At 38.4% G+C, this 27971-nt stretch overlaps 2 protein-coding genes and 1 pseudogene across 4 annotated transcripts in view; 2 read left to right on the top strand and 1 right to left on the bottom strand.

Moving 5' to 3' along the window:
• Positions 1-13482, top strand: part of LOC146465811 (fibroblast growth factor receptor 4-like) — a 40958-nt gene extending 27476 nt beyond the window's left edge. For all 3 annotated transcript variants that reach the window (XM_085127997.1, XM_085127995.1, XM_085127996.1), the window contains 3 exons: positions 10708-11079; positions 12203-12453; positions 13037-13482. In XM_085127997.1, coding sequence (XP_084984123.1) covers positions 10708-11079; positions 12203-12453; positions 13037-13318 — 905 coding nt within the window. In that variant the 3' untranslated portion in view covers positions 13319-13482. The remainder of the gene's footprint in view (positions 1-10707; positions 11080-12202; positions 12454-13036) is intronic.
• On the top strand, positions 172-3156 carry LOC146465812 (uncharacterized; annotated as a pseudogene).
• Positions 13483-16083: 2601 nt separating the features above from the next.
• On the bottom strand, positions 16084-27349 carry LOC146465810 (uncharacterized). Its single transcript, XM_085128098.1, has 5 exons — positions 26653-27349; positions 25855-26002; positions 25071-25226; positions 24656-24757; positions 16084-17298 (listed from the first exon to the last, which is right to left on the bottom strand). Exons 1-5 carry the CDS (start codon positions 26794-26796, stop codon positions 16394-16396), a joined length of 1455 nt encoding a protein of 484 aa, XP_084984224.1. The 5' UTR covers positions 26797-27349; the 3' UTR covers positions 16084-16393.
• Positions 27350-27971: the final 622 nt, after the last annotated feature.

Below are 27971 nucleotides of genomic sequence, written 5' to 3'. Positions count from 1 at the left end.
CACACAACAACGCTGCCAAGAGTTGTGGAGACATTTGAAAACAGAGCCAAACAAAAACACATAAGTGTGGACAGGGCCATCCTATTTAACAATTGTTGTTTTCTCAATTATTTTCAGTTTGTGTTGAGGGAGTCTGCCAGGAAATGTGGCATTTGGGAGAACCCTCCTCTCATGCGAGAGATTAACATGAAAACGCTGGAACTGTTTACTAAAAAGGTATATATCTAGACTGATACTTTGTATCTGGAGTGGAACTTCTATTTATTAGGCCAGCTATCAAAGTCCGATCCCCAAATGCAAGGGTGGCCGCTAAATAGGGGTTTGACTGTTTGGTTCGACTGTATTAGTAAGTCACCACAGAATTTATTGGACCTTTCTGTAAGTAGTTACTGGGAAGTTACAGGTACAATATTGTTGTTTAAACAAAATATCTGCATACATGTAGATGGGCGGGTGGGGTGTAAGAGAAAAAAAAAAGGAAATGTACTGGTTAACTAAATCTGGACAAAATCTGTGTCCGGTTTACAGATATTCATTAAACAATCATAAAATTATTCGTTCCTTTTCAATTTTCTCTATGAATATTAATGAGTGTTGTAATATTCATGTTACAAGGTAATCAATGCACTTCCCCAACTGGATGGCCATGCCCATACTATAAGAAGGAGGCTTTCTGAAAGTTTGATTTATAGAAGGAATCAAATAAAAAATACAAAATTCTGGAAGCGTGCTAAAACGGTAAGCTTAACTAACTTTTGATTTTCATTGTCAGTATTCATATCATATGCATATGGATATTGTATATTTTATGTCAAAACCATTACGTACACTGATCTTGACTTTACTTAATGTAATGACTAATTATAGCAGACAGGTAGCTTAGTCTAGTTGTCTTTTTTAATACAACTTCTTAACTCCAAATGTAAGTGGAAAGCTTAATTACAGTGTATTGCAGTTGACTCACAATAACCATAACATTAAAGAAAGTTAGTAACTTAAAGACCTAAAGGGAAACAAATTTACTTTGAGTTAGCAGGAGGCTAAAGTTATTGATGGTTTAAGTTATCTCAAGTCAACTTGACTGTCATGGAACCAATAATCATTTATTAGAGCAAGCAAAGGCTCTAATTCTTTTGATGCCCTGGTATCAGCCACCCATTATAATATTTTCTTTTTAATTGGCACATGATAAAATTCCTTGATTTATTTAAATACAGGGTCAATGTTATTATATTACCTCTTTATCTCGAACTCCGATATATACCTGATATCTCAAACTGAATCTCAAACTGTTTTTGGTTTCCCTTAAAAATTGGAGATAACTTGACTCAACTCTATAATCATTTCATTTGTAGATGAATAAGTACAAAGATGAGGCATGCCAGAGGCCAGTAGTTATTGTTGAAGAAAACTCCACGCCGATGAATACAACACTCATCCAAGTTGAGCAGGCTCTTAAAGTTGATGATCCTGCAGGGCATGAAGTTGAAGAAGATGATCAGGAGAGAGGATTTTCTTTCACTTCATCGTAAGTGAAAATATGTTAATTATACATCAATAGCATCTGATCCTGTAATACAGTAAACTCCTTCTAAGTGGACACCACTGTAAGGCGGACAGCTCGCTAAGGCAGACATGAATGGCTGGTCCCTGCCAAATCTCACTTGTTTGTCTGTAACTAAACTCTCTTTAAGGCAGACAGTGGACACTTCTTTAACAAAATTCAAGGCGGACACTAGAAGTACATTGTTTTGCACAATCAATAGATTATAGGCCGGATAGTATTTCAAATTGACCAACCACGGCAATAATAATCTCAAACTGTTTACCTGGTTTATTATATAATCTGATGAATGACTTTGTGAGAGGAAGCCGGACCAAGAGACTGGCGTCACAGGTTTCTATAGTATCAAGTTACATTAACTCTTTATAATTATAAGGCGGACACCTCTCTAAGATAGAGCTGGTCCCAATGCAAGCTGAGAGTGTCTGCTTTAGAGAGAGTTGACTGTAAGTTGGATGTACTAGTACAAGTGTAATATGTGCAGTCAAACCGTAGTATATAATGACCTTCTATTAAGCATGTGCCATGGAAGCATCTTAATTTTGAAGTTTCAAGATCTTGTTATAAACTTTCAGAGAAGAGGTGTGGAGAAGCTTTCATTCAAGATAAATTTTGATTTTAATTATTTTTTTTTTCGATCCAGCACTTCGAATCACTTCTAGTACTACAGTGTACATGTATTCTGCAACCAGTTAATTAAGTTTCCTTGTTTACAGGGAGGAGCTGTTCGTAATGGATGGTGCAAGGAAAATGGCCCGGGCAACTTTTCTCCGAACATCCAAAGCAGACAGTAAGTACAGTATAACCCCTGCCTGATCAGATCTTACAGCAAGAACCCAAACGTGTGACCACTAGTGCTTTTAATTAATTCAAACTCTTTTGTGCTCACAGACTATGCAATCAGAAGATGAGGATAGTTTATCCACTGCTTCTAATTGAATAGTCTGTGCCCACAAAAGAATGTGAATTAATTTAAAGTGGTCACACTTTTAGGCTCCTTGCAGTATATTGTCACTCATTAATAAGCTTGTGCGTACAGCAATATTAAACTTGTAAGACTTATCAGATCATTTCCAACTTTTTTTTTTATACAGTGTAATAGTAATTATTGCTGTTTAGAAGGCTCCCAGCCTCAAACCATGGTATATAACCTACTGCAGTTGCATAAGCCCACCCAGCATGCCAAAACCACTTATAAAGTTTATTTAATTTATTACCAGAATTTTATGACATAATTATGTACTAATATACAGCTGTAATCTGCTTTTTGAATCAATTGAAGGTGACTTTAAAAAGCTGGTCATGCAATCCAACTTTCTGAAAAGTGACGATAAAGTCAAGCTGACGGGACCAAACACGGAGAAATTTCTCTGTGAAATCCAGGTAAGTACAAGTAAAAACAAGCCAGGATTATATTAACGCCAGGAATTAATAGCCATTTATCTCTAACATTTTGCATATTTATTTCTTTTTAATTAGGTTGGTCAAAAATTTTACTGGCCAGAAAACCAGCTGCTAAAATATGTGGCCAAATCAAAGCAAAGGAAGCCCAAGGAACTGGAGAAAAAGGCAAAAAAGGCAACACAAAGTAAGCCAAAAGAACCGGAGAAAAAGGCGACACAGAGTAAGCCGATTGCAATGGAACCGGAGAAAAAGGCGACACAAAGTAAGCCAATTGCAAAGGAACCGGAGAAAAAGGCGGCACAAAGTAAGCCAATTGCAAAGGAACCAGAGAAAAAGGCGACACAAAGTAAGCCAATTGCAAAGGAACCAGAGAAAAAGGCAATTAGCAAGGAAGGACAAGACCTGCAGGTGACATCAACCAACAAACAAATAGAGCCAACAAACAATAATTGCAAATATAAGGGGTATGTGTATGTACCTGTTGGTGAGGCTGTCCATACCCCTGAGCCATTACCAAAAAAGAGGCGCCGAATGGCAAGAGTCAGTTTAGATTTTGATTACATGTAATTTATAATATATTAACATACTATTTAATAATTATTCCCCGCAGTGGAGGTGGCTAGTGGTGGTGTTTTAGTATATACCAAACCAGTGAGATAGAATCCCCAAAATAATTGATTTGTCATCTCTCAGAATCCTGCAAAAAAGTCTCTCGCAAATACGTTTGTGCAGTGGGAGGTAAATAGCACATGCTATCCCAAGTTTGAGTAGCCAACCAGAGCGCGCTATTATTAACAGACTATCCACTGGCTTGGTATATACTAATAATTATTTACGATATTATATTATCAGAAATAATATAATTTGCTTTATAGAAGTTTATAATGATAATTAAATTTATTTATTAATTGAACATTTTAATTATTAAAATATTATTATTTACAGGATCATATTTTGATCTTGAATTGAACTTGAACGTACTAGTGTCGCTTATAAGAATTCATTATTATCACTGCTGGCCAGTGGATTGATTATTTATAACTAAAGTCTTATATTGTATGCTTCATTATGATCATTACCTTATTTCAATTATTTATTAACTGTGATGGGTTTCTATAATAATATAGATAGTTTGGTTTATTTTACAAAACATTTCTAGATTTTATTAATTATTATAACTTTATATTTTAATAATTGAACATTGTAATTTTATTAGCCTGTCCTGGTGATCGTTAACTAAAAATAAATTGTTGTTTCAGAGTTAAATTGCCTGTGTTTAATTTGCTTAATGAAATTGCTACATTCTGAATTGGTTTCAGAAGAGGCTAGGACCTAGTGCTGGACTTGCAACGATGATTTGACTTTGACGTATATATATATGTGTATGCCACTTGCATTTTAATTGGAACAAATCATCTTGAAACTAATTATATAATTAAAGTTAATGAAAAATTGACAACCGAGCTATGTATATATACGTGTAGTAGATCGCTATAAGTAATGATCATGTCAGATTTAATTTAATCACATGATTGATCATGATCAGGCCAGCTACAGGCTGCATAGATCATGGGCATGCGCATGATCTGCATGCATATGTATATATGATATGTCTGGCCTGCAGGTACCGGACTGGATCTGAGATGACCAAGATAAGGTGAAAAAAAATGTGAACCTGAAATTTCACATGTTTACACGTCAATCATGCATCAAAACAGGTTTCACATAGTTTTTCACATCATATAGTCTATACAATGCATGATGTGAATTTCCTGTTTCACATAGTTTTATCACAGGTTTCACATAGTTATTCACATCATATCATTAAGCCTAGTTCTACAATGCATGATGTGAATTTCCTATTTCACATAGTTTTTTCACATCATCCATGATGTGAAAAGGAGGACCCCATTTCACTTGGTTTTCACATGGTGATTTCACACTGTTTTTCACACATGCCCGTGTGAAAAAGCAAGTGAAATTTTCACATGTCTTTCACATGATCTTCACATGCTTTTCACATGGTTTACTCCAGTAGTGTTGGTCACCAGTTTAATGTCTTCCCGTTTTCTGATATTCTCCATGGTTTTACCAAACACTGAGTTATTCATCGGTTTGAAGAAATCTTTCTCAAAAGCATTCTTTGCATTAGTTCTTTGACGAGTATTGAAGTCAATATATCTTTTTAGCCATGGACTTTGATTAAAGGACAATACTCGGTGAATTTTAGTTAATTTGTGTCCCAATTCACGGTATAATTGTAAGTTTCTATAATGTAATACATATTTTGTTTTGTTTCCCAATGTTGGAATCAGCTTGTTGACTTGTCCACTTTTGATTCCAAATTTTTCTTCTGACAGCATATCTTGTGTCACTTTGATTTGTTCAGCGCCACATGGATAATCATTATGCAGGTCATGTAATTCATGAGGATATTCCAAATCAACTTCCAATAAATATCCAGTTTTATTATTTAGATCAACAGTTTGCCAATTGATTTTGTCAATTTGTTTTTCAGTCAACCATTTAAAATTCCCGGTTGGTAAATATTGTGACATAGCCCATCCATAAAGATTATTTGCATCCAAATACATGAGATATTTGCTTGATTCATTGGGATTCCAATTTTGCATGTATTTGTTGTTGGCTTTACCGTATCTATTGGCTATGTAACTGATTCCTCCACGAAGGCCCTTTTCAACAAATTGATACATATCAATATCCGTAATGAGTTCCAAATTGACTTCAGTCATTTTCAACATTGCATCCCAAGATAATCCCGGAGATGTAAAATAATGACATGGATCCAATCTATAATATTCCAAACATGTTTTCCTGAAATTTTCAAATACATCAGCCAGCAATAAAACATCAGATTTGAGATATAAATCATGGTATTCGCCCATATTTTTCAAATTAAAAGTATTCCAAACATTTTGTGCATGACTGTATTCTTCATCAGTAATATGTGTATTATTCATTTGACTGTAAAATTCATCTTTGGATGGTAATTGTGTTTCATTGAATTTATCAAAATTACTCATATAATCGTACGGATAAACTCCTTTTTGTTTCATTAATTGCAGTTTTTCACCTTTGAAGACTTCATTGGTATATTTGTATGCATCTTCTGGTAGATTCTTTACAAGATTTGCCAATGATTGATTCATAAACTGAAGACTATCGATAAATACTAAATTATAACCCAACATGAAGGCCATGTATTTCTCCATATTATTTGGGATTACATTAATTTTGTGTTGTCTGGTTTCACCTCTTCTATCCACATAAGTATTGGTCTCAATAATTTTACCAATTTCTTGCATTATAAAATGACTATCATATCCTTTCAAATTATGAAATATTACAGGGATTTTGTCAGTTATTGTAAAATCCCTGTTACATTGATTATGGGCTGAGCCACGGAATTCACCAGTAATATGACAATGATCTCTGACACGTTTATCTGTTTTCTTGTATTTTTTACCACAAATATGACAAGATGTTGCTTTTTGGAATTTGTCTTCATCTTCTGGAGACATAACTAATGGTTTATTGAATTTGTATTTAATAGTTTGTCTGCAGTATTTGACTTCAGCAAGCATTGCCTCCATGAATTTGTAAACAGCTTTTTCTCCACGATAATATTTTATTGGTTTGGAATATTTGTCATCATAGCAGCAAACAACTTTGTATCCATAACCACAATCAGTGTGTTTTTGATAAGCTTCAATAAAAGATTGTTGGTTAGATTGATTACAACCATGAATTGGTTCAGTAATTGCTTCAAAATCAGCATAAATCACGAATGGTGCTTTCATTTGTTTATTATAATTTGTAAATTTTATTTTTGAGCCAACTTCAGGCATTTTGATTGATTGTTCACCATTGATTTCAATACACACTTCCTTGTGTTTCAACAATATTTCTTCCTTGGAGAAACATTGAAGGCAATGCATACAAAAATGTTTCTTATTTTTATTTCTTGTTTTTCGATACATAAATCGGTTAAAATCTTTGATAAGACAGTAAAGTTTGTTTTCATCTTCTGAGATTAACAGCAAATTCAATACATCATCAAACTTTTCTTTTGAAATATAAATTGGATAAGGTTGTTTCTTTTCATAACCGAAAACATTGATGTTAATATTGTTTTGTGTTTCAACTTTGTTATATTGTTTGACTGAAACAGGGAATTCAATGTTATCATAATTCAATTGGGGCATAAATGCTTTATCTGTTTTCTTAATTCTTTGTGGATCTTTAATTTGTGGATTCAAATGTCTGATATGGCACCATCGAAAGCATTCATTGTCTCTATTCTTGAGATTAATCAATCCACTTTTGTGATGTTGAAGTTCAGTTGGAAGTTGAATATAAGAACTTCCAGTAAGAGGCTCATATTTGATAATATTAATGTAATGTCCATTGATTGATTTAATTATCCAAGCTGAACCTTCACTAATCCATTTGTGAATATCATTCATAATTTGTTCAACATTAACATCCAAAGATTCTTGAAAATCATTGGCATTAGTTATTGTTTTTGGTTTACTATTAAAATATCCAATTCTGGAGACAGTTTGGTTTCCTTTTTGTTGTTCAAAATAAATTGTCAAAGTTTCAATAAATTTTTCACTCTGGGTGCAGCTTTGGGTTTATCAGCAAATTGAATCGGAGGTGGAATTATGTTGTTTCTCGGCAAAGGTTGAGGTCCATCTCTAAATTGCATTGGCGGCTTGATGATTGTATTCTCATAATCTTTTACCATTTGTTTGACAGATTGTCTAGGCTTTGGAATTGAAACCATTTTCTTAGTTCGAGGCTTTGGAACAGGATGTTGTTTTTCAAGTAAAAGTGTTATTAATTGATCTTTTGTCAATTTTTCCAAATTAGATTTGTTCATAATATTATATGTTAGATTATTTTTTCGTTTGCGTCTGTTTTGTGACAGATTAGCTAATGAATGTTGACTGTCAACAACATTCATGCCAGATATCGGTTGTACATCTGACGGGTACATTCTTTTATTTACTTTATTGTGGGACATGCCCTGTATATACTCATTTGAGTATACACAGGAAATATATACAAAAAATTACCAAAAATTAATTTCTAGAAAAATGCATATCAGTTCTTTTATTAATTCGTTTAACCATTCTATTGAATGCTTTGTCAATAGCTATCTTTTCCTTATCTGAAAGTTCAGAGTCGTAATCAATGTTTGAATTAACATTTTTTGCTAATTTCTTAACAACCTTCATAGAAGATTCCATTTGTAAATTATCAATTCTATTATCATCTTTTATCCCATTAATATGAACGATAACAACATCATTTGGTAATACACCATTAAAACATTCGTAGATAAATCGATGAAATGCAATAGTTTTTTTAGGTAATGGTGATTGATTCAAAGTAATTCTTCGTGAACCATCTTTCATTTTTGACCCCATTAACAATCTTTTAGTTTTCATGTTTAATAATTGCCCATCATTAGATGATGCATAATTAGTGTACATAGGATGTATATAAAATATTTTATCATTAATATTGATAGTCTTTGCGATTGGTTTTTGCTTAAATGATTGAACACCAACAGATTCAACCATATCTGGATTCAGTTTGCGTGGACGGAGTACCAGATCGGCTCCTTTTATCGTGTTTTCTTGTTTGTGGCATCAAGGCCTTCAATTCCATTCAATTTTCATGAAATTGGAGGTCCCATAATTTTCGCTAATTTTTATTTTTTCACTTTTTTTCTCCTTAAAAATTATACGAGTTTTGTCTTTAAGCCCTTTTGGTTTTCAAATTCATGTCAAAACTGTCTTCCAAAACCACATCATTCATAGTCAAATCAAAATGTTGATTAAATTAGCCTTGTATTCATTGATGATTAATCACGATACAGTGGAAAATTAATGTCATCCATATCGTGACACATTCTGTAATACATCTTATTGATTAACCTGTTTTCTGTGCGTGTAAACTCACAATCATTGTCTTCCATTGGTGGAAATTCCATTAATCTATTGACTGTTTGCAATTCTTCTTCAGAGTATGAGCTGTTAAAAAAGGCTTTTCTGGCTTTGTGCATGTGTTTCATATTTTCAGAGGCTGGTACCAATTGCAAATTTTCAATTGAATTGTTCTGGCGATTGGAATCAATGTGATTTACCTGTATTTTAGACGGAATATGTGTCTGATTTACGGCCTCATAGACGAATCGATGAGCGGGGCATGTATTGTTACGTCCCGGAGAAATTATATAATAGCCGTTCTCAGACAAATATCCTTTTCTTGGTTCCAATCTTTTTCGGTTGATTATGTAACCATCATATGAGGCTCCGTAATTTTCAAATGTTGGATGAATAAAATATGTTTTATCATTGTGATCAAAGGTGTTACTCATTTTTCGAATATAAATAAGGTTACATAAAATTGAATAACCGGTTTAAACCGGTTTTGAAAAACCTAAATTTAGGTTTTTAGGTTTTTAGGTTTTTGAGTTTAGGTGTTGAATTCAAAGGCTGATATAGTATTTTATGTAGTTATTGGGGTGAGATAATGTGTGGTTTATGGCGTCTCCGTTGCAGGAGTTAGGAGAAATATTGGATTTATAAGGTTTCGTATGGGATTTTTTATCATTTTTTGAAAAGTGAGTTGATACCCTCAAACATCTAACTACTCCACTGACGCATCCAGTGGGGCAGAAGACAGCACTCCTTAAGTCACTTCAAGGTAAAAAGTAATGTACATGCTGGGTATCCTGTGTTGAGCACTCCTGGGGTTATGAGAAGCAATATTTCCTGGTTGCTTCATGTTACAGAGACCAGATTAAGCTGCAGCCATGACTGTGAGTAGACATGATTACATCACAGACGTTAATTTTCAATTAACTCATTACTTTGAGTGCTACTTAACCCACCTGCCAAAAAAGTCAGGGGGTGTGCCCCCTGGGGGATTTTCGGTGGTTGTGTGACTCCAAACCCTGACCCTGTTTTAGGTCAAAATATTTAATTTCCCAGTACCCTTTTTCAGACCTGGCCTCTAAAATTCATATCCATTGTCAGACCTGGTTTCTAGAATCCATACTCATTTCTGTAAAATCCATACCCTATTTCAGACCAAAACCGACTGAAACAGCTCAAAAACTATACCCTTTGGGCTCACACATACCTATATACATGTACCTTATATAGGAGAGTACTCCCCCCACCCTGCGGGGGCGCCCTTTTGACAGAGGGAGCAATCACGTTTAAAAAGTGATGGAATTCCTTTAAGAAACCAAAATCGTGCTTTGTGGGTGTGACCGCCCCCTCCCCCCTCCCCCACTTTCTATAAGTCTTGTAATAGCATAATTTCTCCAACTCATTAATAATCCATGAAGGGCCGAACAAAGTAAATCGCTATCATGAAGGAAGTTTGGAAATGTGATCTTAATTTTCATAAAGTTTGGTGAACTTTTGCTTTGAATTTCTCAAACAGTGGTTTGAGAAGCTATATCAAACACTTGAAAGAGTGTGAGAGGTACAATACAATACAAATTATACGATACAATACAATACAAACTTTAATGACACACCCTGAAGAGGGCTTTTAGGTGTTTGGAAATCAGATGAAACACTCTTCCTTTATCCTTATGTTTGATATATTACATCTAGAGCCGAGGGTTAATGTAACAAAAGGCTGCTAAAACTAAAGAACATTATTGGTACATGTAATTATCTTCTTTCTAGAATCGTCTAAAAAGCATCCCATCCTCAAAGTGCTACTAACAAACTCAACAGCCACCCTTGGAGGTGTGGCTAGTTTACATTGTCTGGTGACAAGCGACTCTGTCACCTACATCAGATGGTACTTCAAGAGGTATCCTGTTCAGGTGAATGCCTCAATCAATTCAACCCAGGGAGAATTGGCAGAGATCACAAGCATTTTGCCAGTGAAAGTTTCAAGTTTTGAGGCCAGTAGCTCAAACACTCACCTTTTCAAAGGTGAAGCTGTGTATCTTATTCAAAATACTTCTTTCAAGGATGAAGGTGAATACATTTGTGAAGCATTCAACCAACACAGCAAAGTGAGACATGGCGCATTCTTGGTTGTTGTCAAAGGTGATTTCTCCTCGTCACTGTTTTGTTTCAAGTTGTTCTTCCAGCCAGTCAGTGTAAAACTCAGTATGTACACTTCATAATGTACCGGAACCCTTTTGGATCTGCAGCAAAATTTGCACGAATGGACCTTCTGTTTAAATTGTATCTGGTATACGGACTGTCTCTCCATAAAAGTTTTGAGCCTGCTCCTGAAGCCCGTATAGTTTTTTTGGATCCTTACCATTTCCAAAACCAAACCCGGTACACTGTGAACATGTCGCTAGATTTTACAAAAAAATGCATGCTGTTACTGTGCAAGTTTTATTACAGATCCCAACCGTTTCACTACAAAATTTGCATGGATCAAAGGGGTACTGATAGATTGGATTTTCATCTACGTTTTATACCAGTAAAATTCAGGTCCACGTTTCTTGTTCTATTTCAGTGGAATGTCGTTGCAAATTATGCATGCTAGGGACCGGTGGAGCTAATTAAGTCCAAGCTTGCACCCAAGGGTGCTTACCATTTACATGGAAAACCCAGAAATTCCGGAAATCAAATGGTACGCATCATTCAATGATGAAATTATGGGCTTCTGGTCAAAGTGATGGATTTTTATTACTCCTTTTGGGATTTACAGCTGATGTTCATACATTTTGCATGTTATCCATCTTCTGTTGACAAGTTAAATCATTTCGTATTTATGCCGAAAATTTCCATTCGGGTGGTTTGCGTTAACAGTAAGCACCCCCAGGTTTCCTCTGTAATCTTAAGGCTGCCTTTGATGCCTTTTTAGATGATCAGTACACTGTTCGTCTCCTACCCAAATGAGCCGTTTGTACTAACAGAACAAATTTCACGGTATACATGTATTAATAACAAGTGTCAAGAAGCACCACGTAATAAATGTCGTATTCACTATTAAGACAGCAAAACGTGCGGATAAGCAACAGACTTTCCCTGACAATGTACTTGAAGGCATTGAATGCAGGAATAGTGTCGTGCCAACAACAACAACAACTTGTCTAAAATTAAAACTGGAAACTGATATACGAGTTTGAAACCCAAGAAAAACGGTACCCTCGATGGTTCAGTTTAATGCTTCCCCACATGATTAAAATTCTGGTGTCGCTCTTTTTTGAAGGACCCACTCCCTCAGCTTACGAAATAGAGGCCAGGTACGCCACACTGTTTGGACACACCCAACGGTTGCCGCTGGCTTTTCTTATTGCTGTGCCTGTATTCTTCTTGATTATTCTAACGGCCGTGTTTATCAGGGCCCTGGAGAGAGTCAAGCAGAAACACGGTGTGGGAATGGTAAAGAAAATTGATCTGATCGAAGATGCAGTTTTAATGGAAGAGACTTCCAATGGTAACGAGGAATCTGCTATTCTTGTAAGTTATCTTGTAAAAAGAAAATTTTAAACGCTGCCAATCAACCAAATAATATTTCAATTTTGCGTTATTTCAGGGTTTTCTTGTGGTTGATTGCTCCGGTCGGGACAAAACACCCCTTTACGTTTATATTTTCTGCTCCAGCAGACACAACACAACCAATTCACGACCCTCTCTATGCCGCATAAGCTCTACAGGTTTAATTATCTCTACATGGCATTAGGGGGAATCCAGTGAAGGGAGTGCGCGAAGAGTTGATGGCCTAGGTGACTAGGGTCAGTGAGAAATAATTGCCGCACTATAGAGGCTGTCCGATGATTCCTGAATTAAGCTATTGATTCAAAGAAAGCGTGCATTAAACTCAAGCGAACTAAGTCTAATTGCCAAGCTTTTCATATGAAGATTTAAGTTTCATAATTAAAACTTTGTACCTAGCCTCGCTTTCATAACGAGTCCAAAGCAACTCGGAATGGCCTATTTACAAGGAGGTTATAAAAGAAACGTCCAGTTTGCATTTAACCTCAAAGTAGTTTCTTAGGATATTAGAAACTGCCCCTGTTGAAGTTCTTGTACTTCTTTCCAGAAAGTTGATAAGGACATTGTGACTTCCCACCCAAGATGGACTCCAAATTATATCAAACGTAACGGAGTTCAGAAAACTGGCCAGCTGCAGGCTGCACGACTGGCCAACAAGGTCACGTGTGAGGCGGTGTGTTGTTCCAACGATCCACTTCCGTCTCCTTGCGACAGTTTCGTCAGCAGCAAACGTTGTAGTGCTGCTCTGGAACTCGAATGGGAAGGAATCGAGCTGGAAATGGGAGAAGGGTTTAAAATGATTAAACTGTGCAAAGAGGAAGAAGTGTAGAGTAGAGAAAAGGTCATTGAGTCTGGCTTGAAGAAAAGGGACTGGAGAGAGCGAGGAAGACAGATTAGCGGTGCCCACACGTAGTCCTTTCAAAACTGCTATCATTTGTAAGGGTTGATCTATTATAAAAAACAAAGCTTATGATTAAACTCCGCGTTACATGCTTAGGAGTTTCTTTAATATTCTCTAATTCTTTAGAGAATAAGATTCTATTGACGAGTTTGTATAGTACCATAACGAACATGCGCGCGGCGTTATTAGAGTTCGGGGTAATTTTCATCCTCGTTCCCAGAGCCTACGATCATTTGGTCAGCGGTTGGAACAATTTAAAATCTGTGGGGGTTTAAGGGACGAGAATTGCGGTATTTTTTGCCCCTGGTTCTACTGTATTTTACACTTTATTAAGTTCAAAATGGCAAAACTCATTTTAAAAACATTAGAAATCGCTGCAAAAGGTCCTCAGTAAATCACGTAGATTAAAAATCGTTCATTTAACATTCTTCAAGTCTAGATTAATGATGAATCGGCTGCTACACGAGTTTCAAATTAAACTGAGTGTAGCCTGTGCTTTCTTGAGAATTTAGCTCCGTGAATGAGTCACCCTGCTACTACCTTACAATATCCCTATTCATTAGAGCTGTTTGGGACAGCAAACTGAAACAAATCTTGTTATTTTAGATGAAGTGTCATTCCACTGGTGTAAAGGTATCCACAATAAAACAATTCCTGGGTTGAAGAGGAAAATCTATCAGATTTTTTTCTTAAGTCTTATAGGTGTGACAACGTCTGAGATATTTTTAACGTCACTTAAGCGGAAAATTTAATAAACAAGAACCTAAGTGAGGGTTTTGTTGGACAAAAAGTCAGAAAAACGCTCCAAACTTGTCCAGTTTAAATATATACACGACCGATTCGGTGGCTCCGTATTGCCAAAAGGCTGAATTTCGAAGGATTTGATCACAAGTCTTGAATGTCATGATCCAATATTTTAGTAGAGTAACCGAAATGAGAGTTTATCACGGACTGAAAGGACGTGCTCAGTGGAGAGTGGCTTTTGTTTTATCTACTAATTTTACAAAAGTGCCATATTTTTGGACTCTCACCAAGAAATTCACAGATTCCCACCCAAAAAATCTCTGTCTGATACAGGCTTTGCTCCATGGGCGCCCCGCAGAGATTTTACTGAAGCATTGCGATTCAAGATGGCCTCCAGTTTGTGCAAAACATCCATTCGGGTATCGCCGGTAACAGTCCATGGGCCTTGTGCGCTGCATCTAAAATCTTTAAAACGAGTCAGCGAACAAGGCCCATCGCCTGTTACAATAAATTAAAATAAGTGCAGCTGCCGAGCCGGAGATTTTATTCCCAATCCCAGTGTTACGTTGTTTTTTTTTTTTCTGTTTTTGGCTTTCTCAATGTCAGCATCTCGAGCATTTTTTTTTTTTTGGAAGATTTCTTATCGTGAGCATTACCCTACGGGCAGGCTATTCTCTATTCCCTGTCTTTAATCTGGAATCCACTTAAGTTTTTAGCACCAAACAGACATAAATGTTCACTCTCAGTTTAGCGCAACTTGTATTAATAGTTAATTTAGTAGCGATTTATTAGGTTTTTTAACTGTTGCTAACGTTTTTTGTCCCGTTAAAAACAACTTTAAACTTGATTGATCGAGTTAATAAGTTAATGACTCTTTCACCAAATCGATAATTTAAATAATGAAAGGTGTGACTTTCAGTACTCAGTAGTTACGAGTAACGGAGCAAGGGCAAAGAAGAAGTGTGATTTGCTAACGGGAATCGCACTTATGGTCTATACTGACACCTGCTGAATTCTCTACCACTTGGCTACTGGGCTCTTGTTGCGAGCTTGTTATAGTATGTCCGTTACCCAGTACTGAAATGGCCATGAGTCACCTGTGTCCTCCTAGAATCAGCAATGTCAACAGTGTCCAACGGCGTGAGGAATATAGAAAAATGGTGACACAAATGACTGGCGTGGCAAAGAAAAAACCTGTCCCAACGGGACGACCTGGCGCGATGAAAATAGATCATTTCTGAGTTCCTGTGAACCTGATTATGAACGCGAGGCTAAGTGCAAAGCCTTTCATATGAGAATTAGTTTTGTTTGCATATGAATGATGAGTGATGAATAATGAGGTTCAAAGCAACTCGAAAATATGTCCCGTTACATCTTTCTCGTTTACTTTTCGGGATAAATCAAGTAAAATGGTTCATTTAAAGCCCTGGTCAAACGGCGCATGATAGTCAATGGTAGTTGATGATAGTCGATGATAGTTAAAGCGCGCGCGCTCGTTTGACCACCAGCTATCATGCGCTATCATCAACTATCATTCACTCTGAGCGTGTTCAAATTCTTCATGATAGTTGATGATAGTTTTTCCCGTTTGACCACGCGCATGATAGTTGATGATAGTTCTTCGGTCAGATGTTTTCTCCACCAGCGCTCTCAAGATTAATTTTCAGTTGCTTCTTCCAACAACTGAAGGAAAACGAAGTAGGCGGCTGCTTTCTTTCCCCGCGAAAAAATTCATCTCTATGAAGTTTTGTTTGCGATGCTGACACTCGGCAGGTACCTGACACTAGAGGTTCACGGTAAACTATCGTCAGCTATCACGAGATTCTTTGAGCCGTTTGACCACCCGTTTGATAGTTGATAATAGTGGATGATAGTTTTGACTATCATCGACTATCATGCGCCGTTTGACCAGGACTTAAGGGTCGTTCGGCATTCAATCATGTCGGCGGTACATTAAAACAGCATATTTATTCTCACTAATCTACCAAAGCAGATTACAATTCCTGGCTTCTGACAAAAAAAAAACATCAACTTAGAACTTAAACTTAGTAATTTATCCTTGTCTTAATTGACTGAAATCCCTTAATGTTTGACCCAATAACGTCGGTGCATTACTGAAAGCAAACCGCTCACCTTACCTAAAAGTTATACAATGCAGTCTCGTCCGATTAAACGATAAACACTGACTAGAAGATATATATGCTTCTGCTACAAACTCTTTTTTCAAACACTTAGTTGCACCTCTGGAAAAATGCCCCCTTATTTAAACCAAATGGAGGTTTGCCCCGTTTTCCCATAGCTGTTGGCAGTGTACCACCCGCGGTGAGTGTAGTTAGGGCACCCACCTGGCACATCGGGCACATAATTTGTAGCGGTGCAGCCAGCATGTCCTCGACCAGACCCTGAATGGACACTTGGGAAAAAAGGACCCTTGGCAAAGCTTGAATAATGAGCATTCCGTTCATTAAAACCGTAACCAGTAGGGAAAGTGTCGGACCATGTCACCCCCAGGGACTCTCCCAAGGTATATCTGGAAAATGTCCCATTCTCGCCTTTTAATGCTTCGACAATGAAGTTAGCGATGTGCATACGACCCGGCTGTCCGCCATTAAGGCGGTTGTGATTTGCAAAGGTGATGTTGTAAGGTTTGTTTTTTAGGGAAATACGATACACATAAGCATATTTATCAATTCCCCCTGTGGCGGGGTTGTTGCCTGCAGCCATGATCATATAACGGGCATTGTTGGCCATTTTAACTGCGCCATGCGGGAGATTAATGAGACCATTGGTGTAGCTGCGATTGGTGGGGGACCAGTTGTAACCGAGAGGATTATTCATGTTGGGTATCCCCTTGTTATTAGCATTAAATCCCGATGCGTAAACGTAGCCATAACTAGCTAGCATCCATGCTCCGTCAGCAAAGCTCATGTCACAGTACGTTTTAGCCGGTGCTGCTTCTCCAGGGGACTGGATCCAATACATGCCGCTGCCCTTACTATCCCCGGCGTCGAGGATCGCCTGAGCATTTGTAGACGGGTTCTCTTTGGTTCCCAGTTTGTTTTTTATGACAGAGCAGTCGGGGCCAGAATAACGGAGTGGGCACTTGCAATTGTTTTCGCCAATACAGGTTCCTCCATTTTTACAGGGAGTTTTTGCGCATTTATCTTTAAACAAACAAAAAACCAAAATGTGACGTTTAAATATAAACAGGACAGACGCGCAGAAATTAGTCGCCCTTCATAACCTCGAGAGCTACGAAACAAAGTGTGCTTACTTGCTTCATTGCCCAAACTTAGCTTTCTGGCCTGAAATTTTGCCTTCACCATTTTTAAGGTGGCTTCCTATCATGACTTGTATAATCGCACGCGCGCGCTGATCAATAAAGCTTAAGAAATCTGCGCACGCTCAAAGGAAATCTTAGGCCGTTCTGGACCCCAGAGCTCTTCCCTTTGTGCTTGATTGACGCATTCAAGTCGGAAGACTCTGGAGTCGAGAATGATGTCAGGCTATTTCAATTTTCTGTGGCGCCAATACATGGAACAAAAACACTAAAATTAACAGCGGTTGTCTCGCGTTTCATCTTGTTTCAATTTGTGTTGTAAATAACACATTAGACATAACCAATTTGGGACAAAGACTGTCTGAACAATTCAGTATACAAGTAAAAGGAACAAAGCGCCCGATATTGGAAATACCTGCTGAGCAGCCCTATAATATTTTTACGCGGGATGCCCTGAAGGGGCATACCGTGTCTAAAAACGGATCGATTTCTTTTTTTTTTTTTCTTCCTCGTAGCTACAAATCGGTACATTAATTACGCGGGATGCCCTGAGGGGGCATACCGTGTCTAAAAACGGGTCGATTTCTTTTTTTTTTTTTTTTCTTCCTCGTAGTCACAAATCGGTACATTAATTACGCGGGATGCCCTGAAGGGGCATACCGTGTCTAAAAACGGGTCGATTTCTTTTTACGCGGGATGCCCTGAAGGGGCATACCGTGTCTAAAAACGGGTCGATTTCTTTCTTTTTTTTTTTTTTTTTTTCTTCCTCGTAGCTACAAATCGGTACATTAATTTATTCATTAAACTCACCCCTCTCCTACTCGGGATGTATTGTTCTGATTGTCTTTAACAAAGGCAGGCCAATTAAAATCCATTCTTATCGCTAGGGAGGGGACCCACTCACCCTTACCTGTGTGACGTCAACGCATCATTTGATTTCTTCATTAAAACTGCATTAAATTGTGGAGCCATATTGTTAACATGTTCTGGACTCAAGTGTGCCGTTTTCAAACGGAAATTTCACCATTTTGAGGCGGCAAATCGAAAGAATAACTTCTAAGAAGCACTCGACATCTAAAACGGTGGAAATTGGAGAGTTCCTGGCGAAGGAATCGTGCTTTCTTTGACAGTCTTAGTCCACGACTGCAGACAGAGAAGAGGTCATTGAGAAGCTTACGTTATCGCAATGGAATTCCCGCAATTTCCCTTGAAAACCTGAGTAACGTAACACAAGGGGAACAACGTAACGCGATCGGTACAAATCGGTACATTAATTTATTCATTAAACTCACCCCTCTCCTACTCGGGATGTATTGTTCTGATTGTCTTTAACAAAGGCAGGCCAATCAAAATCCATTCTTATCGCTAGGGAGGGGACCCACTCACCCTTACCTGTGTTACGTCAACGCATCATTTGATTTCTTCATTAAAACTGCATTAAATTGTGGAGCCATATTGTTAACATGTTCTGGACTCAAGTGTGCCGTTTTCAAACGGAAATTTCACCATTTTGAAGCAGTAAATCGAAAGAATAACTTCTAAGAAGCACTCGACATCTAAAACGGTGGAAATTGGAGAGTTCCTGGCGAAGGAATCGTGCTTTCTTTGACAGTCTTAGTCCACGACTGCAGACAGAGAAGAGGTCATTGAGAAGCTTACGTTATCGCAATGGAATTCCCGCAATTTCCCTTGAAAACCTGAGTAACGTAACACAAGGGGAACAACGTAACGCGATCGTCGTGACTCAAACTATTCCATTAGCAAGGATAGTTTTATCAATCGGCGAAGCATACAGTTGGAATAAATGAATCAGTCCGGGCATCACGCGTAATGCCAGTATAGCAGGCATCTTGTTACGCGGGATGCCCTGAGGGGGCATACCGTGTCTTAAAACGGGTCGATTCCTTTTTTTTTTTCTTCGTAGTAGCTACAAATCGGTACATTAATTTATTACGCGGGATGCCCTGAAGGGGCATACCGTGTCTTAAAACGGGTCGATTTCTTTTTTTACGCGGGATGCCCTGAGGGGGCATACCGTGTCTAAAAACGGGACGATTTCTTTTTCTTCGTCGTAGCTTCAAATCGGTACATTAATTTATTCATTAAACTCACCCCTCTCCTACTCGGGGTGTATTGTTCTGATTGTCTTCAACAGAAGCAGGCCAATCAAAATCCATTCTTGTCGCCTACATCGCGAGGGAGGGGACCCACTCACCCCTACCTGTGTGACGTCAACGCATCATTTGATCTATTTATTAAAAACGGATTAAATTTGGCACCATATTGTTTATAACATGTTCTGGACTCAAGTGTGCCGTTTTCAAACGGAAATTTCACCATTTTGAAGCGGCAAATCAAAAGAATAACTTCTAAGAAGCACTCGACATTTAAAACGGTAGAAATTGGTGAGTTCATGGCGAAGGAATCGTGCTTTGTTTGACAGTCCTTGACAACGACGCGAGACTAAAAAGAGGTCATTGAGAAGCTTACGTTATCGTAATGGAATTCCACACATTTCCGGTGAAAGTCTGAGTCGCGTAACGCAAGGAAAACAACGTAACGCGATCGTCGTGACTCAAACTATTCCATTAGCAAGGATAGATTTATCAATCGGCGAAGCATACAGTTGGAATAAATGAATGAGCCCCAGCATCACGCGTAATGCCAGTGTAGCAGGCATCTTGTTTTTTCTTCGTCGTATACACAAATCGGTACATTAATTTATTCATTAAACTCTCCGCTCTCCTACTCGGGATGTATTGTTTTGATTGTCTTCAACAAAAGCAGGCCAATCAAAATCCATTCTTGTCGCTTATATTGCGAGGGAGGGGACCCACTCACCCCTACCTGTGTGACGTCAATGCATCATTTGATATATTTATTAAAGACGGATTAAGTCGCGCCATATTGTTTTAACATGTTCTGGACTCAAGTGTGCCGTTTTCAAAGGGAAATTTCACCATTTTGAAGCGGCAAATCGAAAGAATAACTTCTAAGAAGCACCCGACACGTAAAACGGTGGAAATTGGTGAGTTCTTAGTGAAGGAATCGTGCTTTGTTTGACAGTCTTAGACCACGACGCGAGACTGAAAAGAGGTCATTGAGAAGCTTACGTTATCGTAATGGAATTTGACAAATTTCCGCTGATAGTCTGAGTCGCGTAACACACGGAAAACAACGTAACGCGATCGTCGTGACTCAAACTATTCCATTAGCAAGGATAGTTTTATCAATCGGCGAAGCATACAGTTGGAATAAATGAATCAGCCCCAGCATCTCGCGTAATGCCAGTATAGCAGGCATCTTGTTCATTAAACTCACCCCTCTCCTACTCGGGGTGTATTGTTCTGATTGTCTTCAACAGAAGCAGGCCAATCAAAATCCATTCTTGTCGCTTACATCGCGAGGGAGGGGACCCACTCACCCCTACCTGTGTGACGTCAACGCATCATTTGATCTATTTATTAAAAACAGATTAAATTTGGCTCCATATTGTTAACATGTTGTGGACTCAAGTGTGCCGTTTTCAAACGGAAATTTCACCATTTTGAAGCGGCAAATCGAACGAATAACTTCTAAGAAGCACCCGACATTTAAAACGGTGGAAATTGGTGAGTTCCTGGCGAAGGAATCGTGCTTTGTTTGACAGTCTTAGACCACGACGCGAGACTGAAAAGAGGTCATTGAGAAGCTTACGTTATCGCAATGGAATTCCCGCAATTTCCCTTGAAACCCTGAGTAGCGTTACACAAGGGAAACAACGTAACGCGATCGTCGTGACTCAAACTATTCCATTAGCAAGGATAGTCTTATCAATCGGCGAAGCATACAGTTGGAATAAATGAATCAGCCCCAGCATCTCGCGTAATGCCAGTATAGCAGGCATCTTGTTCATTAAACTCTCCCCTCTCCTACTCGGGATGTATTGTTCTGATTGTCTTCAACAAAAGCAGGCCAATCAAAATCCATTCTTGTCGCTTATATATCGAGGGAGGGGACCCACTCACCCCTACCTGTGTGACGTCAACGCATCATTTGATATATTTATTAAAAACGGATTAAATTTGTGGCGCCATATGTTGTGGACATGTTGTGGACTCAAATGTGCCGTTTTCAAACGGATATTTCACCATTTTGAATCGGTAAATCGAAAGAATAACTTCCAAGAAGCACTCGACATCTAAAACGGTGGAAATTGGAGAGTTCCTGGCGAAGGAATCGTGCTTTGTTTGACAGTCTCGAGCCACGATGGGAGACAGAAAAGAGGTCATTGAGAAGCTTACGTTATCCTAATGGAATTTTCGAGATTTCCGGTGAGATCCTCTTTAGCGTAACACAAAGGAAACAACATAACGCGATCTTCGTGACTCAAAATATTCCATTAGCAATGATAGTTTTATCAATCGGCGAAGCATACAGTTGGAATAAATGAATCAGCCGCAGCATCTCGCGTATATGCCAGTATAGGCATCTTGTTTTTTTTCTTCCTCGTAGCTACAAATCGGTACATTAATTTATTCATTAAACTCACCCCTCTCCTACTCGGGGTGTATTGTTCTGATTGTCTTCAACAGAAGCAGGCCAATCAGAATCCATTCTTGTCGCTTACATCGCGAGGGAGGGGACCCACTCACCCCTACCTGTGTGACGTCAACGCATCATTTGATTTATTTATTAAAAACAGATTAAATTTGGCTCCATATTGTTAACATGTTGTGGACTCAAGTGTGCCATTTTCAAACGGAAATTTCACCATTTTGAAGCGGCAAATCGAAAGAATAACTTCTAAGAAGCACCCGACATTTAAAACGGTGGAAATTGGTGAGTTCCTGGCGAAGGAATCGTGCTTTGTTTGACAGTCTTAGACCACGACGCGAGACTGAAAAGAGGTCATTGAGAAGCTTACGTTATCGCAATGGAATTCCCGCAATTTTCCTTGAAATCCTGAGTAGCGTTACACAAGGGAAACAACGTAACGCGATCGTCGTGACTCAAACTATTCCATTAGCAAGGATAGTTTTATCAATCGGCGAAGCATACAGTTGGAATAAATGAATCAGCCCCAGCATCTCGCGTAATGCCAGTATAGCAGGCATCTTGTTTTTTTTTTCTTCCTCGTAGCTACAAATCGGTACATTAATTTATTCATTAAATTCTCCCCTCTCCTACTCGGGACGTATTGTTCTGATTGTCTTTAACAACAGCAGGCCAATCACAATCCATTTTAGTCGCTTATATCGCTAGGGAGGGGACCCACTCACCCTTACCTGTGTGACGTCAACGCATCATTTGATTTCTTCATTAAAACTGCATTAAATTGTGGCGCCATATTGTTTATAACATATTCTGGACTCAAGTGTGCCGTTTTCAAACAGCAATTTCACCATTTTGAAGCGGCAAATCGAAAGAATAACTTCTAAGAAGCACTCGACATTTAAAACGGTGGAAATTGGTGAGTTCATGGCGAAGGAATCGTGCTTTGTTTGACAGTCTTAGACCACGACGCGAGACTGAAAAGAGGTCATTGAGAAGCTTACGTTATCGTAATGGAATTTCACTGATTTCCGGTAATAGTCTGAGTTGCGTAACACAAGGTAAACAACGTAACGCGATCGTCGTGACTCAAACTATTCCATTAGCAAGGATAGTTTTATCAATCGGCGAAGCATACAGTTGGAATAAATGAATCAGCCCCAGCATCACGCGTAATGCCAGTGTAGCAGGCATCTTGTTTATTCATTAAACTCTCCCCTCTCCTAGTCGGGATGTATTGTTCTGATCGTCTTCAACAAAAGCAGGCGAATCAAAATCCATTCTTGTTGCTCATATCGCGAGGGAGGAAACCCACTCACCCTTACCTGTGTGACGTCAACGCATCATTTGATTTCTTAATTACAACTGCATTAAATTGTGGCGCCATATTGTTTATAACATGTTCTGGACTCAAGTGTGCCGTTTTCAAACAGAAATTTCACCATTTTGAAGCGGCAAATCGAAAGAATAACTTCTAAGAAGCACTCGACATTTAAAACGGTGGAAATTGGTTAGTTCATGGCGAAGGAATCGTGCTTTGTTTGACAGTCTTAGACCACGACGCGAGACTGAAAAGAGGTCATTGAGAAGCTTACGTTATCGCAGTGGAATTTCACAAATTTCTGCTGATAGTCTGAGTCGCGTAACACAAGGGAAACAACGTAACGCGATCGTCGTGACTCAAACTATTCCATTAGCAAGGATAGTTTTATCAATCGGCGAAGCATACAGTTGGAATAAATGAATCAGCCCCAGCATCACGCGTAATGCCAGTATAGCAGGCATCTTGTTTATTCATTAAACTAACCCCTCTCCTACTCGGGGTGTATTGTTCTGATTGTCTTCAGCAGAAGCAGGCGAATCAAACTCCATTCTTGTCGCTTACATCGCGAGGGAGGGGACCCACTCACCCCACCTGTGTGACGTCAACGCATCATTTGATCTATTTATTAAAAACAGATTAAATTTGGCGCCATATTGTTAACATGTTCTGGACTCAAGTGTGCCGTTTTCAAACGGAAATTTCACCATTTTGAAGCGGCAAATCGAAAGAATAACTTCTAAGAAGCACCCGACATTTAAAACGGTGGAAATTGGTAAATTCCTGGCGAAGGAATCGTGCTTTGTTTGACAGTCTTAGATCACGACGCGAGACTGAAAAGAGGTCATTGAGAAGCTTACGTTATCGCAATGGAATTCCCGCAATTTCCCTTGAAACCCTGAGTAGCGTAACACAAGGGAAACAACGTAACGCGATCGTCGTGACTCAAACTATTCCATTAGCAAGGATAGTTTTATCAATCGGCGAAGCATACAGTTGAATAAATGAATCAGCCCCAGCATCACGCGTAATGCCAGTATAGCAGGCATCTTGTTTCTTTAAAGATGTGAGGTCAAAGCTATTTTCACAAGGCATGAAGGTTTTAAAAGTCACAGATGCAAGCTTGAGATAATAAAGTATGAATCAGAAATATTGCCAAAACAATTCTACGCTTTTTTGTCGTGGCACGGGCCTCTGCGAGACAAAAAACAACGGATGGTCAATTGGAAGTATCTAACTTGTCATGAAATTTCGTAACCAAAAACCGCGAGACAAGAAAATAAGGTGTCCCCAGGAGTTTACTTTAGTGATACTAGTTTGCAAGTGTAGATATATACTATTTTAGGAGGCCATCTTGAGGGGACTCGAGAAATTATAGTTCACTCACTTCTTTGACAGAAGGCTCCACCGTATCCTGGTGGACAGTTACACCAACCAGAAGAGGCTCCGGCACACTTCCGTCCGTTTCGGCAGTAAAGATCTTTACACACTGGAAAATACAAGCATATTTCCAATTTATATTCACGACATCTAGAAGGGAATGGTTGTGCAGCTCGAACTATGGGCCTGAATGTTTATTGCTGTCCAAATAAGTTATAAATTAATTATAAATTATGGTAACTAAATAATGCATGGAAATAATCTTGAACAAAGTCACTCAGGCTAAACTAGCCGTGTGTGCCGTCTGACGCGAAAACTCAATGGAAAAATTGGGAAGGTATTACCCCAAACATATGCAGTCACACAACTATAAGCTGAAAGTGTCAGTGTAACTATTTAGAGTACTAGAGGTTTATAGTCACCTTGGCACTGCTTACTGCTACAGTACTTGCTGAGTGCATTTTTTATTTCTTCGCATTCCTTCACCGTAGTATTGAGTTCACAGTTGACTAACTTAGCAAAGTTTTTACAGCTTTCCACGACATTTTCCATCCTGTCGAAACACTTCAGACAAGATGCTAAAAAGGAGATCATGAACAAAAGTAACATGAGACATTGAGTTTGTAATATGCGGACAGCGGCTGCGAGCTATATTAATCTCGTAACAGAATTTGCAGACGCCGGAACAGAAGACAGAATATTCATTTCTTGAGAGCTCAGTATTCTTGGAGACATATCTTGGCCCAAATCCTATCCAATTTCCTACGTTTTGTGTGTGTATGTGCTTTGTTGTTTTTGTTGTTGATTTTTTTAATCGAATCAATCTAACGCATAAAAACATAGATACATTAGGTAGAAAACAGTTATGGATTTTAACTTCCGATAAATTACCGGGCCATAGCTATTCAAAATTCCATGATTTTGAAATCTTGATTTTATAATCTTTATCATTAATGATATAAACACATTACAGCAATTATACTAAAAATTACCTCCAATCGATAGAGAGCGGACTTGAAACTGAAAAAAATTATCTGGCCACCCATGATCTGAAAACAGGTACGTGAGTTGACATATTTTGGTTCCAGAAAGTCATGACCCAAAATCCCGGCACCAGTCCAAGTATTACCCCTTACGACTTCTTAGACCTAACACAACAAACTTAAGACTGTCTTGCAAATTAATACAGATTTCCTGACCACTAACCCTTTGCACAGTGAGCGACACAGATTTTTTTCAACTTGCGTTCGAATTCGGCACAAATCTTGTCAGCGGTTGGACGTGAGCTGTTAGACCTGCGACATTTCCTGCTCAGAACAACTGCTTGCCTCACACATTCTTCATACGTCAAGTACTAGAATAAGCAACAAAACATAATAAGGTATATGGAAACGTCATCGTGGAATTACTCACTGGCAATATCGTGCCACCTTTGTTCTCCCTCATCAAACGCCTACTGGAAGATACATTGAGAAAACTGCCGCCCAAATCATACATTCAGAAAAAATGCCTCCCGACGGATACATTCAGAAAACTACCTCCCAAAGTATACATTCAAAAACTGCCGCCCAAAATATACATCCAGAAAACTTCTCCAAAAACATACATCCAGAAAACTTTCTCCCAAAAGATACATTCAGAAAATTGTCTTGCAGATCATTCAGAAAACTGACAACATAATGAATATCAGTAAGTCTTATCAGCAAGTATGACTGTCTTTCTCCAATAAGTTAATAACCAAATTAACCCAAACAAAGTGCATATTATACTGATCCTCACATTATATCAAGAGTAAGTAATCAACAACAACAACAACAACAACAACAACAATTTATTTACAGATTCAGAGTACATAAAGGGCTTGTCCCGCAAATAGCCACAAAGCTAGTCGAGGCGGGACAAGACAAAAAAAAATTACAGTAAATTACAAACATGCTGGAAAACGGAAAACGCAACTTGTCATGGACAATTCACCGCAAACTATTGCTTGAATCATACACTCACCTCTTGACAAGTTTCGTTTCCTTGCGCAACGTCTGTAAAATTGCTCGATGACTTAGGTGAAGAGCAGAGGCTTAGAGCAATACAAGAGCTGAGAACAAGGGCTGCAAAACTACGCATTGTGAGTTGACTGTTCGGTGCCTGCATGTACCAGCAATACTCCAAAGGCAAGTAAAGAAAACTAACCACCTAACAGAGTGTTTTGCATTATAAGTCCAGAAAGAACAACAGAATCACTTAGGTCATCACCGTGAGCAAATACGGCAGCGTGAGAATTTAGCAACTTTGGATTCTATGTTCTGTCGTTTTTTACCTTTTCCAATTTGCAGTTGTCATTTGAATTTAAAAAATAATGACAAGAGTCGAATTTGCAGTTTAAATTTACTCATGCTGAAGCCAAACCCAGCTGTTCTATTCCATTAATTTTAATATACTCTTTCTCGCATTGTGTCAATATTCCTGAGCGGTTAGAAGCATCTGGACCTGTATTTTCATCACGTTCAGAACCTCAAGCCAAATCCACACAAGCAAATTACAGATTTCAAGAGATATTCATTACTTTCCTTGTAGACGTTGAACGTTTTCGGCGAAGTTCTCATGATATTATTTTCAAGTTCTAAACTTGCAAAGAGGTAGTTTAGCGAGCGGTAGTTAAGTATAGCGAAATATGTAAGTGGGGCATAAACCATTTTTAGAATCTGTCGTTTTTCATCATGAGTAAGTAGTTTCGTGCGAATCGAGTCAGAATGAGTGTTTAGCTTTGGTCTCGGATAAAGAGAATTTCGAAAGTTTACGGCGACGAGAAGTGTTTCCGCGTAGCCAGGTTGTCAGCTGGGAAAATCTATACAAAACGTTTTGCTGGTTGACACTGCAATTGATGATTTCTCCTTGGCCTCGATCCGTGAATGTTCTCTTCATTTTCAATCCTCCGGCTTGTGAATTTAGGCTGGAGCTGTTACCAGGCTTAAAAATAACATCAATGGTGTGTCAAAACGTGTTTGATTTTACAGCTAAGTTAATAAGGAGATATGACAAACTTTTTAAACGCATGTCTTTTCTGGAAAGAAAAGCCTCTTTGGCAAATACACTGTCATATACAAAGGAAACGAGTATAGCACATTTCTAATTTCTTGGTCTACAGCTTATGATTAAACTCCAAGTAATTGCTAAAAATTTCTTTAACATTTTCTAATTATTTAGAGAATAAGATTTTATTGACGAGTTCGTATAGTACCATAACGAACATGCGCACGGCGTTATTAGAGTACGGGGTAATTTTCATCCTCGTTCCCAGAGCCTACGATCTTTTGGTCTTCGGTTGG

Source organism: Pavona decussata, unplaced genomic scaffold (genome assembly GCF_977016875.1).
Source record: "Pavona decussata unplaced genomic scaffold, jaPavDecu1.1 SCAFFOLD_155, whole genome shotgun sequence".
Classification (NCBI taxonomy): Eukaryota; Metazoa; Cnidaria; class Anthozoa; order Scleractinia; family Agariciidae; genus Pavona; species Pavona decussata.
The sequence above is the reverse complement of the archived record's forward strand: the minus strand, read 5'-3'. Positions and strand labels throughout refer to the sequence as shown.